This window comes from Dreissena polymorpha, chromosome 8 (genome assembly GCF_020536995.1).
Source record: "Dreissena polymorpha isolate Duluth1 chromosome 8, UMN_Dpol_1.0, whole genome shotgun sequence".
NCBI lineage: Eukaryota > Metazoa > Mollusca > Bivalvia > Myida > Dreissenidae > Dreissena > Dreissena polymorpha.
In genome coordinates this window covers 49967866-49984501 of record NC_068362.1, presented here as the reverse complement: position 1 = coordinate 49984501, position 16636 = coordinate 49967866, and the positions used below count along the sequence as shown (strand labels likewise).

The 16636-nt window shown below is 36.2% G+C and overlaps 1 protein-coding gene across 1 annotated transcript; it reads right to left on the bottom strand.

Annotated features, from left to right (window-relative positions):
* Positions 1-7532: 7532 nt before the first annotated feature.
* On the bottom strand, positions 7533-10561 carry LOC127842310 (protein yellow-like). Its single transcript, XM_052371741.1, has 3 exons — positions 10069-10561; positions 9817-9956; positions 7533-8914 (listed from the first exon to the last, which is right to left on the bottom strand). Exons 1-3 carry the CDS (start codon positions 10275-10277, stop codon positions 8007-8009), a joined length of 1257 nt encoding a protein of 418 aa, XP_052227701.1. The 5' UTR covers positions 10278-10561; the 3' UTR covers positions 7533-8006.
* Between the last annotated feature and the right edge of the window lie 6075 nt (positions 10562-16636).

The window sequence follows — 16636 nt, the reverse complement described above, 5'->3', positions numbered from 1 at the left end:
ACCCAGCTTTTCACCTTAAATGACCTTTACATAACGCTAACAGACACGAATGAATACATAAGAATATTTCATAAGCTTATTCGAGAGAAATTCCCTGAGCGTTGGCTACATCTATTTGTCTGTGCACAGCGTAAAGGATGTAACACTGTTAAGTGTAAGTAATTCCGGACTACTCTCTGCATGTTCAAACGACACATAGACACAAATTGTGGCCCAGTCACAATTACGCGTTAAATTAATCTCACAGAATTTCAGGGTCTGTACTCGGTCACTAATCGTCAGTGGAAGTCATGATTGACTATCGATAAACACATAGTATTGCTTTCTAAATGAGAAAACAAACACAACCGAAATAGTTTAGTGTCACGATAAGAGGAAACTCGTTTAATCATCTAACAACAAATATTTGCCGAAGTCGGTCAGTACGTTTGGAAATCGTTCCTGAACGCTTAAATAGGCTACTCTTATTTGCCAGTTTGCTATATTTACTATTTTGAATTCAATTTAATATCAAAAAGCATAATGCGAAAATGAGCCATTTTCAATTCGGAAGGAGATTTATTTTAACCCGCGTCATGCAAAAATGGGTCTAATGCCATATGCGCCCATCGTAGCGATAGCACACCCAGTGTGCGCATCTCTCAGTCTGGTCAGGAGATACTTCATGCGACCATTAAACCTTTTAATATTTTTAATTATTTTGTAGCGGACAGCATCGCCCCTGACCAGAAACGCCATAAGACCCATTTTCGCATGACGCGGCTGTAAAAATGTGATTTGAATGTGTAGAAAGAAAACTGCGTGTTAATCAAATATTAACATACGATTTATTTCGATGGTGAAGAAATAAACTCATAATAAACCATATAAGGACATATATGATGTGAACCCCCATGGTATAATTTTATCTTCTAACACTAATGTGTTTTTTGACTATAATAACACACATTTTATGAGGTGAATATGCGACTAACAAGTGAAAAAAAAACACCCACAATAGTTAAACTTTTGTTTTCAATTTAACGTTAATTTCAAACTTTATTTCAAAGTCAGCATTTACGTTTGATATTTAAAATAAAAAGAAATAGAGGATATTTGTTCATGTCAGTGTTAGATCGTTTGTTATTTCACGAATGATTATAGAAAATATATTTTCACGTTGTAGATTTCATTTGGCAATCACTCTTCCAATATTAGGCGCACTTTTTTTATGAATAATCACCGATTTTGTTAATTTTTTTCCCCGTTTGGCTGGGTGTTTATTTATGCTTTTGTTTTACTTCGAGAAACTAGTTCCCTACATATCTGTTCGTAGTTGGTTTATTAAAAGTAAATATTTGTCCTAACTGTTTTGTACACTGATTTTAATGTATTTCAACATTGTTAATGTGACCTGTTCGCGGATGCCGTCATCGACCTACATAATAGCCTTGGACGCCATTTTGTAAACAAGGAAGTAATAGAGTAGATCCGTTTGTATCTAAAATAATCACTGCAATCGTAAGTATAATAATCGAAGCCAATTTGTTGTACGGTTGCTTATTTGTTTTGTTAAAGTACACAAACCATGTTCTCTTTCTCGATAACAAGTTGGGATCGGTGTTGATGCAGACCAGGGGGGGCATGCATACACGGCAGCTTACCGGGTTTGAGTGAGGTAAGTTGGCACTAACTTCCAATATAACTAAAATCATGATTTTTTTTTTCAATTTCCCGAAGCCGTCTCATCTCTGATAACTAATTTATTGCCAAAAAGGGTTTAACCGTCCTTTTTGAAACTGACTTCCTTTAAAGCACCTTTTGGGTCCTGACTTTCAAATGACGTCATCCAGCTATGTAACACAGCTATGCTGACTATCAAATTGATTATAGAGTTCGTACAGAAATCAGCTCAATCCGTTTTTTTTCTGATTATTTTCTATTGCAACTCAAATCGGTTAATGTTAACCTCTACTGCATTTGTTGGCGCTGTTAACAATTGGTTTCCTATACAATTTAATGTTCCTTATATGCATTGTGTGCAAGAATGGTAACCAGCGGAATCAACCGCGTTTTAGGTTACTTATAACACTTATATCACTGAAATCCTTCAGGATGCACTTTTTTTATCTGCTCTCCGATCACAAACGACAGGAGATGTGTCAGTGTTAATGTAGAGTATGACACATTAATGTGCAACCCCGCTACAAGATGTGGAACAAAAATAGAACCTCAATTCTTGAAAATCTCAAGTATCTTGTCGGAGCCGCGTTCTGGGAAAACTGGGCTTAATGCATGTGCGTAAAGGGTCATCCCTAATAAGCCTGTGCAGTCCAAGCAGCCTAAGCAGGGGGACAAGTTCCGCCTAAACTGAAATTGTCGTTTAAAAGAGAATTTCTTCCAACGATAAAATCCATAAAAGCGAAAAGTGTCGTTCTTTACAGTTAACATATAGGGTTAGACGAAATCAGATGCTATAAATTCTTTCATCGGATCGTAAACTGTGATGTCTTTAAATTGGGTCATAAAAGTAGAACACTCGAGGTCAATCAAATCGTTATGCCCGTTAAACAAATGTGTCTGTAACCACCCATGACATGTTCTCTGTGGTACGCTGAATAATATAAACGCATCGTAACCGACATTTTAGTTGTACATGTGTTATATTCTCTTTATCGTATCATATTTCGTCACATCATGGTACTTAAAATAAGTGAACGACATTAGATCATCATGCCCCGCTTGTTTGTTAAACATATGACATTTTATTAAATAACTTCATATTCCTTTGTTAATTGTTGGATATAAGTATCGTTTTCAATGTATCTCTGTTACTTTTATACAATGAATATATGCAGAGGGAATGCACAGTCATGTTGTTTTAAGTTTGTTGCCTTTAGTGCCGAAAGTTAAAGAATGATTTCATGTGAAAAACTTGTATTTGTTCAATCTACAAAGCACTAACAATTAGTAGCCCATGTTATTGGCCCCTCTAGTAAGTTCATCCCTAGAAATAGATAACAGTTTTGAACGCGAATTGTAGTATACAAAACTATAGTGATAAAAATAAGTTTAAAACAGTCAAATAGTAAAAACGCAAAAAGACATTTATAATACTAGAAATGATTTTTATGTTTACATGTTTGATATTTTTAAAGCGACTTGCTCACACAAGCACGAAATTTTACACCAATGTTCAACGGACAATCGCTCCTACGATCAATCGCTCCTACGCTAAATTTGACAGGGAGGACAGTCGCTCCTACGATGTTTTGACAGGGCGGACAGTCGCTCCTACGATGTTTTGACAGGGCGGACAGTCGCTCCTACATTATTTTGCCAACCCGGAATATCGCTCCTACATTATTTTGTCAACCCGGACAGTCGCTCCTACATTATTTTGACTCCACGGCAAAACATAGTATACGCCGATCAAAGGTTAACATCTATAATTAACCGACAATTAAATTTGCCAACTTGTTAAGCCGATTCAACATGAGCTGATCAATTTGATTTTAATTAATTAATTTACTTTTTAACAAACTATTTACAGTTTGTCGATTCTTTAAATGTAATTTCACAAACTGTGATAACAATATGTATATATTGTAATATCCCACACCTTCAAATTTACTTCCAACATGGAACTTCTAACGAACAAACGCGGTCAGTCTGTGCTATGCTTATAGGGTCACTCGTATTCAAAGAAGCACACCTCTAAGTCTACAATACGATGGGTATGCAGTAGAAGTCGTTCCGATTCCTGCAAGGGCTCGATGAAAATAGATCTAAATGTAAGTCGACATATTAAAATAATGTTAATGTTATTATGCCCATTCATGCTCAGGAAACATTCGTTGTGTAAAAAAACAAAAAAAAAACAAAAACACGATTAAAGTGAGACTGCACGATTTTGTAGGAGCGATTGTCCGGGTTGGCAAAATAATGTAAGAGCGACTGTCCGCCCTGTCAAAACATCGTAAGAGCGACTGTCCGCCCTGTCAAAACATCGTAGGAGCGACTGTCCGCCCTGTCAAATTTAGCGTATGAGCGATTGTCCGCCCTGTCAAATTTAGCGTATGAGCGATTGTCCGTAGGAGCGATTGTCCAGGATTTATGTTCAACTTATTGATGAAAAGCGAAACTGCCTCACAATAATTTTTATTTATTTAAATGTATTATTATTCAGCAACAAAAACCACAGAACCTTGAAAATAATAAAGATTTCATTAATTACTACGTTTGGCATATTATTGTCAAGGGTGAACGATATTAATGATGACTAGAAAAAGTCTTTGATGCATGTTCGCCCCGAGACTGGCGGGGAGTTTTAATGTGAAAAAGGTGTGTCCCCCTTAACGGGACGTGCGAGGAGCACTATGCCTGTGACAAAAAACAATTAAACGAAATGTTGGCAGACAGTTCCAGTACAGTAAAACACACAGGATTCTGGCGCCTGTAATTTTAAATGACAGTCGTTGTAAAGAGGTGTATTTCCAGCCTTGACGATGAATGAAGGTGTCCGTAGATAACTGAAATACAATATAAATACGGGAATTATCGTAGTTAATACAAGAATAGTTGGACAGGTGGAAACTAGCGAACAGTTTTAATCTACTCAGAATCGAACCCGCCTTGAACATGAGTGATTCTAGTGAGAGATCGGAGGTCCCTCCGCGCCTGAGGCTGCATTTCGTGGGGACTCGGAGTGTGTCCCAGCAGTCTTATCTAATTTCCTTACTAGACTCACGAACGTTGGGAAGAATTTTGAATTATATGTGCTATGTCCAAATTTGTAGTAAGATATTCAAGTTGTGTATCGTATTGTTTTCTAGGACAAACCGTGGTACTTGGAAGAATCTCCACAAGCCCGGTATGGTGACCACAAACCAAACTCACATATGCAGAAAATGGGCATTGAACCCGGGTCGCATAGACGAGAAGCGCGTGTACCAACCATTATGCTAACGTAATAGCCCGACGATCGATTATTCATTGTATGTGTAAATGTCGACGTTTATGAGGTCCTTAACTTTACTAGGCTAACGAGCGCTGGGACGAATTTTGAATTTTAGCCGTAATTTCCAACTATTAAGTTGCTACTGAAATATATTAAATTTTATTATGGGGGAAAGCCGGATAACCCAGGGAAAACCTCTCCGGCATGATGACCACAAATTAAGCTGACATGCTTTTCGGAACGTTGGTTTAACCGGGTCTAGGCAACCTAGGCGGTTGAAGTGCGTGTACAAACCATTGCGCTTACCGGACTGCCAAAAGTACGATTTTATGTGACTCTTTTTCGAAGTTCATGAGGTCCCATTGCGCCTGAAGCTGAATTGTGCGTGGACATGGGGTGTATTCTAGAACTCATACCTATTAACATTTACTAGATTCACGAAGTTATGACGAATTTCGATATAAAGCTGTTATTTTAATTTTTCTAGATTTTATGTGTTGTGGTCTTGTGCTTTGTTGGAAACCGGACTAACCGGGGCAAACCCCACCTGTCTGGTACGGCGACCACAAACCAAGCTAACATTCGCCTGGAACGGTGATTGAACAGGAACGGGGCTTGAACCCGTGTTTCCGAAGGGTTTAAATACTGTAGCGGACGATTATATGGGTAACTGTAGAATGGGTGAATTAAATTCAATTAATGTCACTGACGACAAAAGGGATGTAAACTCTCTTAATGGAGATTAACGATTAAACCGTTTGACAAAGTACTTTATTATTGAGCAAAATAACAAATATTGTGTATAAAGGAAACAATTTCCTCCATATGTTTTTCTAAGTTATAGATTTATTTTGCCTGTTTTAATATAGTATTAAAATTATATTTGTTAGAAAAAAAAACACATTTTCATTTATTTCATTTCGCCTGATCGTAAACAATACCGTTAAATTTATAACACTGCCCTACATTTTCTCATATATCATGATTTATAAACATGAACGGTCTGAAAACAATTCGTTTAAACATGATACATATGACATGTGAACTGTATCTGTACAACGTAATACATACGCATGACATATGACATATGACATGTGAACTGTATCTGTACAACGTAATACTAACGCATGACATATGACATATGACATGTGAACTGTATCTGTACAACATGATACATATGACATGTGAACTGTATCTGTACAACATGATACATATGACATGTGAACTGTATCTGTACAACGTAATACTAACGCATGACATATGACATATGACATGTGAACTGTATCTGTACAACGTAATACATACGCATGACTTACCCTGTTGAATTCGGACGATTTAAATCCTATAAGGCCAGACCAATATACCCACGTTACTGTGATTTCAAAACGAAATAAGCCTTACATGTCAAACCCGCCTCATCGATGCCATTTTTGCTTGGCGGGTCATTTACATATTTGCACGTAGTTCATTATACTTGAATGATTTTTTTAGAGATGATTACTTTCGGTTAGTCAGATCAAGTAGGTATGACACTTTAATTTACAATTTGTATCCAGAATGAATAAAAAATGCAGTTTAAAACTGCGCTGCACGAATCCAGAAAGAATCGTTGAAAGAAAATGAACCGAGCTAAATATATGGTAAACAATATTTTTTTAAAAGTAGTGCCAATCGCCGCCGCATCTAGTGATTTGTAAACATTTGTTCTACGTGTTATTACAAATTAGACCAGGTTTTGCTGTGGATAGTTTTGACCAAAAATTCATGATTCATAAAAGAAAGTACATGTACTGGGCTTTAATACAATGCTACATTTACAAATACGTTACGGAGCGTGCGCTGCTTTCTTTAATGTGTGCAAAGCCATTTCGTGTATGTGGCACATGACAAACAAATTACAGAAAGCTATCAACATGATTAATGGTCAACTTGATCAATGAAAGAGATTACATCCGATACACTCCGTAGGGTCATTTTACTGAAAGGGTGTAAACTATAAAGCAACCATTGTAATATAAATGTCTGAAAACGATTTACTTTCTTGGTAACCGACTAGTTAAAAGCAGTTAAAAGTGGTGAAGAGATTCGAAAAAGTATATTTCATTTAAATATACACGACACGTTTATTTCGATGATAAATTTAGCAGTACTATTTGTAGATGATATGGTAATACAAAAATAAGAATTATCACTTTGCAAGAGCTCGTCTGCCAAGTTTTCATTGACGTGCACGACCTGATATATGTAAAAGCAATAACAAAAAGCACATCAACGATAGTTTAGAAGATTTTTAATCATTTACTACTTCCAAGACATGTGTACGGGGACTTACGAAGATATCGAATCTACCCGGTAGCAAAAACGAACTACAGAACATATTAACAATTGTTGTAAACGGTTATACGAGCTTCTCTACATGTCGATTGGCGTGTAATAAAAGATGACAGTAAAATTATTGTTTATTATTATTTAATATTATACCAGTATTAACAATAAAATAGCTACACGAACACAAAGGTAATACTGTAAATAATGATAATTATACGGCGTAAAAAACATGAATGCTTTTCAAAATCAACAAATAAGAAATAGGTATTAATTGCGGTTCTGGGTTCTGACACATGCACATTTCACACAAATGATTGAAAATTACTTTAACATTAACAAGACAATGCGGATATTCAAAGGTTAACATGTGCTATGAAAGGTTATAATGGAAATATTACGATATTTCGATATGCATCCTTATATATACTATAAAATATATTATTATATACATGTACATGAGCCGTGGTTTGGAAAAGCCTGTGAATTCCTTACATGATATTTAGGGACTACACAGGCTACTCGTGGACTGACAATTTACGCTGATCCGTAAATAATATGCATTTTGTTATATTAAACAATTTAAGTTAAAAAAGGACTTGATGAAGGGTTCTCAAAAGTCATTAATCATATCACAGTTTCAAACTAGTGTGCATCACCAAACACACGGACACACACGTAACAATCAACGCATTTTTTATAAGGAGCTTAAAATCATAACAACGTCGCATGTCTATGATATTTACAAAAGGCAAGCAGCAAAAATGACACTCAGACATATCATCAGAATGGAAGAAGAGATACTTCCGGCGCCCAGAGTTGGTTTCGCCACAGTCATGTAGTTGGTATCACCGACGTACACCTTCCAAATGTAGAAGTTCGGCTCATGGTGCTGCACGCCCCCCTCGCTAAACAGTTTATTCAGACGGCTGGTCGTGAACCACAGGAAGCCGGCGCCGTCGATCGCGAGCGTGTCTACCCACTGCATCCGGGCATCTGAAACGAACTCCGCGTGTGTCTTCATCTCAACTGAATAGAAACTTCCGGCGGCGCTCCCAAGATCCTTACGGACGTCCCACTTATATATGCCGTTCTCTCCAAGCGCCGAGTAGTACAGATTGTGGTTGCTTCCGTACGCCATGCCGTCGCCGGGGGAGACCTTCGTGCCTATCGTCCGTACGGCGGCTGCGAATTTGTCGGTGTCGCCTCTCGCCGATATCAGGACTGACGTCTTGATCTGGTGCAGGCCGACACCAGCGACGGAGCTGTAGTAGAGATACTGATAATCGGGGGACAGCGCGATGCCGTTGATACCGGTGATTATCGTCGTCGTTTCATTCCCAATCGTCAGATTCTTGTACGCAGCGTCTGCCACCATGTTTGGGTGCGTGTACGCCCATGAAAGGTCCGTTTTATAGTCGTACACGACTAGCTTGTACGCCAGCGTGTCCGAGATATAGGCGTACCTAGCCGCGCCATTTTCGAAGCCTAGAACGATGTCATTCAAGTAAAACCTGCCGACGCCCGTGACGTCCAGCGGGAACGTGTATTTGTGGACGATGGAGTGGCTGTTGATGTCGAATATGATGATCTTTGGGGGGCACGCGTCCTTGGGCACGGTGGTGACGTTGCTCATGCTCTCGCGATAACCTAGCAACGGAGGAACAATGGTTGTTAATCAGAATGTACCAACATCGGCCCCTCCCTTGAGTGGTAGAGTGAGAGCTGAACCATATGGATGTAATTCCGAAACAAACAGCCATTCGTGTTGTGTCGTACTTGCTTTTTTAGCATATAGATTGTACATAAAATGTTATAAGTAAATTGTGCCCATAATAGTTTGCCTTTGCTTTCAATGTGATTTAATTTGCAGTTACCTGCAGTTACTATCTCAAATGACCCCTGCGCCCTAAGATAATACGTGTTTCATAAAAAGCCATACTTTTTTCCACGTAAGGAACAAACAAATGACATTTAATTGTTGGCCTTATACATGAACCATGAACGAACACAATCCGACGTGTCCTGGATTCGATCCAAATATCGGTCAAAATATTGCATCATCTGTTTACATTTGGTTCATTTATCTTATAAAACAAATGCCCCTTCTCTTGACCAATCCCAAGAGCTTATGTTGTATTTGTATCAGTGTACTATTTTAAATGCGATTTTCGTCATTTTTTTTTATATAAATTATGTTTTTATCAAGTGCTACAGTCCCAATTGAATAGGTTTTGCGCTTACGTTATTTTTAATGAGTTTTTTCCCTTTTTTTATAATAACGTAGTGCGCGTATCAACCTAAATGTTGCACGCGAATTTCGTCGAATTTTATATTCAAGTACTACCGCGCATATTGTCAATGTTTCGTTATAGCTTTATTTTTTTTAAAAACGTAGATCCCGTTATTTAAATTAAAATCTAAAAAACAATGCACCATTTAGAAACTTGAATCTCGAAAATTCCTAAACAAACAATTTAACATCCTAATCTATATAAAATACCAAAGCTGCTTGATTTGTAATTCGCCATGCACAACATCTCATAGCTTACCAGTGTCCACAATCCACATTTGACCAGCGTGTGGGTCCACTTCCATACTCTGCACGCGCTGAAGGGCGTCGCAATTCCACAACATCTGCATCTCCCAGTTGGGGTAGGGTCGCAGCAATGTCACGTTCGATAGCGTCATGCTGGATGCCGACATATTGGGAGACGTGACATTCGATGACGTCATGTTGGATGAAGTCATATTGGAGGACGCCACGTTGACGAGCACGTTGAGCGTCGAAGGCACGCCGGTACGAAGGCACGCCGGTACGAAGGCGCGGAACTGTGACAAAGACCTTGTCCTTGTAAAGTTTGATTCCGTTAATGGCACTGTTGTTGGGGATATACTCGCCGCTGGCCTTCTTTGCCTGCTTCACGGTGTCGTTAGGCCATTCATACTCAATGATATTCCACTGGTATATAACCTGAGGCATGGGGCTCTCGGGCGCTGCACCAGACGCCATGTGTATCCATGCCTAGCTGATCACGATCACCGAGTATTTAATGAGATTCATTCTATAACGTGTTAGAAAATGTGAATATTCATATAAAAACACAAAACAAACAAACGCACACACAATACTACTTACAACGGTATCGTATCAAAGGCTTTCTGTTGTACTGGTGCGTTATTACATGAAACGAGCGAAACCTCGAGGGTGAATAACCGCTTTACACTCTCATGTATACATTATTTCTAGTGTCCAACGATTAATGGCTTGTTTGTCAGTGACAATACCGATTTATTGAACCATAAAATACTTCAGCGTTCAACTCAAATCCCATTCAAAACACTGCGCATTTGCGGAGCTATTTTGCACTGATACTTGAGTTGAACTATCAAGGGTTTTTATCTGTTTTGTTAAAAAACATGAGACGCGGCTTTAAAATTCGGTCTCAACTTGACTGGTTATGATTGCATTCTGTGATAAACATATATATCCAACTCTACTAGCATGATGTTTTTAATTCATAATATACAATTTTTCATCCGATTATTCAATGCGTGAAAAGTGTGGGTACTTTTTAATTTCTATATGTACACTGCACGGTCATACCTCAATATCGGAATCCGGATAGTGCCATCTATAATCTCGCACTTCTTTCATCAATGGCGACACTGGACATACGAAGAATACTTGATATTTTTCTTGACAGTCTTGGCGACGCACGATATTTTTATTTTTAATGACAGTGGCGGTGACGCACTATAGTTTTCTTGTCAGTCGCGGCGACGCACAATATATTTAACACGATATATCGCCTTTTGGGCTACCTACACAAGGGCGATATATCGTGTTTAATATACACCGCGACTGTCAAGAAAAGATGATGATGATGATGATGATGATGATGATGATGATGATGATGATGATGATGATGATGATGATGATGATGATGATGATGATGATGATGATGTGGATGATGATGAAAATGATGATGATGCTTTTGACGACATCGATGACGACGACGACAACGACGACGACGAAGATGAAGATGATGATTATGATGATGATGATGACGACGACGACGATGATGATGATAATGATGATGATGCATCTTGAATAATGCAGTGTTAGCGGAAAGTGTCATCCCTAATTTAGCCTTTGCAGACTGCACACTCTTATCTGGGACGCCATTTTACAGACATGAATTAAATCCATTTTGTCAAGAGCACGGCTCATACAATCACGTGACTGTTTCGTACGATCTGCAGATGAAGGAGTTTTGGCCGGGTATGAAACGTGCATAATGGTTGACTCAATGGTTGACTTATGTGGGATGACTATGGACCTCAACTATATAGCATACGGCTCATCAGTGTACGTATGAAAATTGTTTCTTATGATTTTAAAAATCAAGAAATTTAATTAATGTTGCTTTAATTAACACAGATGACTGTACAAATGAATTTTGAAACACTGTTAACGGCATATGCGAACAATGACAATATACCGTCTTTCCATAATATTACAAATCACTTGCCGAAATGGAAGAAAAATGATTAAAAGTATAAAGAAAAGAGCTCAGGTCAAGATGAACTTCCACCCGCATTCTTTAAATATTTGCATACGTTTACCTTACCGAACTATAGTGTATTTATTTAACCGAATATGTAATACAGGCTGCTTTCCCTAGAACTGGAGCTCCGCTAAAATAGTTTCAAGACATAAAAAGGGTGATCTTAACTTTGCTCAAAACTATCGAGGCATATAATTGTTAGATATACATGTATTCGGTTAGTTGTTAACTAGTGTTACTAGTGTGATTACTACACGGTAATTTTTCTATGCTAACGCGTTTTCTAAAATACATGAATAATATCCTGATCTCGAGATGGTTATTCGACAACACATAACCCCTTCGTACTGCAAACCCTGATTTCCAAAAAATTGCCCCAAAACGCGAGACGCTTTACGTAGGCTTAATTAATTTTTTAACTATTTATTTATGTTAAAACCGGCGTAATGAGGGTACAAATTGTATCCAATTATGCTAAATTTAATACTGAAAGGGGATCTTATTGTCATTTGAATAGAAAATTAGATAGGTAATCACACAGAGAAACTGCTGATTTAGAATACTTATGTTAAACCTCAAACCAACGTTTGACATCTGGACCGAAATTTGAGACGATACGTGCATATTGTACAAAGGACTACGCTTATCGAATGTCTGTTCGAAGTCTATTCAGAAAAGTAAACCCATGATATCATTTGTTTTAGTATAGTTCATAATATCATAAATTAACCTTGCTTATCCCGTATGTACATTCCTACAATGAAACGGGTTTGGTCTTTTTGAATGAGCTTGTCCATGAAAGATTTAATTCAACGATTACTCCAGAGGCAACTTTATAAACAATATTTAAAATAATAATTTTGCGCAAAATTTGTAAAAAAGCCTACATTACACTTATTATCCGTTTGAATACATATTATGATGCCTTGAGTTTTTGCAAGAGATAAATTTCCGCAATTGATAGCTTTATTTAAGCAGATGCTAGATCGTGCGCAAGTAACGGTTGTGATGTAAGGGAGAAAAATATTAACTGGTGTTCGAAATGGCCGCTAACGGCTGATTGTTCAATGTTGTCGTCCAAATTTTTTAAAGGTTTGTACCTTTACCATACTTATCCGTTATTATCTTTACGCGCAAGATGATCCACTGATACCCATTTGAGCTCGATATAAATTATGTAGATGAATTATTAATATTAAACAAGGAAGACTTTATACGCAAGTTCCTGATTGTTTATGATTAAAACAGTTCATTTTTTGTGCATTTTCAGCAGTTTTAATTGATACTTGGACTCAAGAACCATCTAAATTTACCTTCCATGAACACCAGAATGCCTCCAACATGCAATTGTAATATATGCATCAAAATTAAAAAAAATATCCTCCATTTTCATTACTGTTAAGCTTGTTACCCCACTTTCCGTAAATGGTGTTTTATGCAAAAGGCAAAATATGTATTTACATTTTACACATTTAATTAGTCGTTTACAATTTCAGGACAAGATTTAATGCATACAAGACTTGTTTCAGATTCCTTTAAATATGCTAATTGTCATGGCAGATTAGCATGATGATGATGGTCCTTTGTGTGTGCAAGCAATAAATCTGAACACATTATTATACGATACTTAGGAAATTTGCTTTAGTTATTACTGATCATTTATCATTTTAACTAAAAATGACATGATGGAATGAATAGTTAATAGTGTATTGATCAAATTAATTTATTTTTAAATAAATATGAAATAAACCAATATATTGAAGTTTTATATTTTGTCTTTGTCTTTGTTTAACAAATATTTATTAGGTTAACATATACTACTATCTTCCCATGTATTTATTGTCTGTTGTAAAAAACATTATTAATTTGTTTGCTTTGTTACACAACTTTTGTATAAATAAAAATGTAAAAGAAGGAATAAAAAAAGAAAGTAAAGTCACTTAAGTAAAGGTGTGTTATTCTTCTGTTATTTTTAGACTTAACAATGACATGTAGAAAGATTGTACCGATTTCAAGATGCGAAGCTGTGTAAAAAGTACTTGAACACCATCGAAAGACAAAGACCGCGTAGTGTTGCAGCAAGTTAAATATTATAATCTCAGTGACAGACCTTGCTTCATTAATTGGTGTTTAGGGAAATCCTTTTCTCTTGACGAACCATATAAACAAACCATTTCATATGTTTGTTTGTATAATGAAAACTAAGTGTGTGTATTCATATTAGTGAATATTTATGAAACACAATTTTCTATGTTATAAATGATATTATTTAGATGCATATGAAATCGGATTGTTGTAGTTCATAAAGCAGTGGTTTTATAACAAATAACAATATAAATCCAATTATGTTTGTTTATTTAAATTTCTTAAGTTTCCAATATCATGCACTTATGTTTTTAGAACCGATATTTTCAAATAGACAATTATCTTATATAAATAAAAACTGTTTATTACAGTGCAGTTATATGAATGTTTATCTTTGTTTACCTAATTAACTTACTACACAAGTGTCCCAAAGGCAATATAAATAACAAGTTCATCTGCAGAGTGAAAATAATTAAATTTAATGTCCAGAGTTGTTTACCATATAATATATCAACCAGCATGCAAAATGTAATAAATTCCTAAAACATCACCAAATACTTATTAATGTAGTGTTCGTACAGCTGTATTGTTATAGTAGTTAAAGTCTCAACACAGTTATTCAATAAATCAGCATTAATAAACTATAACCCACCCACTATTAACATTATTTATTTTGTTTATTGCGTACTAAAATATATAGGTAATTATAATACATGCGCACGTATTCACTAGTATGTGCGCACGTATTCACTAGTAGGTGCGCACGTATTCACTAGTATGTGCGCACGTATTCGCTTGCATGTGCGCAAGTATTCACTAGTATGTGCGCACGTATTCCCTAGTATGTGCGCACGTATTCACTAGTATTGACGCACGTGAAAGCAAGACGTGAGCATGTAAAAGCAATTCGTGCGCAAAAGAAAGCAATGCGTTCGCAAGTTTATTGAAAATAATGTTTCCGATGTCTTCTTCTTGTCATTGTATAGTTAAATTGTACTGCACAAATTATAGTAACACATCAATAATAAAAAAAATTAAACCTAAACATGCGTATTTTATTCGGTTTTCCATTTTTCAAATGTGTGTACTCTAACTTTGGCATAAGCACCAGTTGCGCAAAATGGGTAACTGTGCTCACCAGTTATTAAAATGGGGGTTAATATTTGAAAAACACCAGAAACATTTTTCTCAGCTATATATCATAGTTCTATAAAAATAAAATTAATAACATTTTTTTATTGATCATGACATTTATTTAGCTTCAAAAGCCTTTATGTGTTTCTTTCTCATTATCACACAGCTATCAGTAGAAAATTGTCTAAGCTATATATGATTTGATTACACATACAAGAATGGCATTCACATTGTATGTACGTTAAACAAAGGGATGTTAATTACGTATTAACAATTGGATGATTTTTACGCAGATGATTTGTCTTCTGGTATATAAGCGCAAGACAATACTAACGTATTGCACATAGGTCTGCTAAAACTAACATAATTATACTAATGTGAAACCATGTCAAGCTACTTATTTCCAAAATTGTCATAGTTTTTTTAAGACCATTATTGTCTGCGTTTTGAAATCGAGGACATTTCATGGTCTAATACAATACAAACTGAATAACTTAAGCGCTGAAGATTTGGCACTGAACGAACAATATAAATATAAATATTGGTAATTTGCCATATTTATTTAATAACACACTTAAATACTTAACTCCATTACACGTAAGATCATGTATTATCAAACACTTACACCTGCAAGAAGCAAAATACAGTTTTCAAAATGTTACAGTCCTATAGAGCAATTATGAAGTTTTTAATAGTTTTTTTCTCGTGACGTTTTGGCATTTAAGTGTGCGAAAGTGTTATTTGAATGCAATTCAAAGCATCATATAACGTCCTGCATAATTGACTTTTCGTATTATATATTGTTCCTTACATTTAATGAATGTGCTCACGTTTTGAAAGCAGAGGAAACATAAACACTGTCATATGGAAGGGAAAGACCGCCAATATTATTTATCACCAGAAATGTTGCACGTGTTGAGTATTTAGCTGATGTGTTCCATGTTGCAATTATAGATTATACAAACATGTCAAATAATATCCGTTAAAATAAACAATGTTTGATATTTAATGTTTCAATTTTCAACAATGTTAATTTTTAAGGTGGAGACATCTTAAGTGTTCATCTTGTGCATTGTCCAATTAAAACTGTTCAATGAATATAAACTTAAATGTTCAAAATGTAAAATATACATATACTTTTATTTTTAAATCGCATACACAGCGCACAAAACTTTGTCACAACTCTAACGCTTCTTAACAAAGGTGAATGCTAAAGTATACAAATTTGCAACAGTTACTTTAATGAACTGCCGATTTCCACTGTGAGCATGTTAACAAGTCTAGATATCTTTACATCTTGCAATGTTACAAGTTGACATTTACACAGTTGGAAAGTCTGCATGAAATCTACACGCGGTGGGAGCGACACAATTTTGTTTCGTCTTAGCCAGGAACTGATGCCTCGCTTACGGGCCGGGAACTATTGTAAATGTTTCTTCTGGTGCACAGGTGATTGGCGCGTGGTCAAGTCACTTTAACACTATCAATATGTTATAAAACACAATTTTTCATCGTTTGTCTGACCGAACGTTCTGTGCCGATTTTTACAAGAGTAAAAGTATCGAAATACCCCAGTTACCGA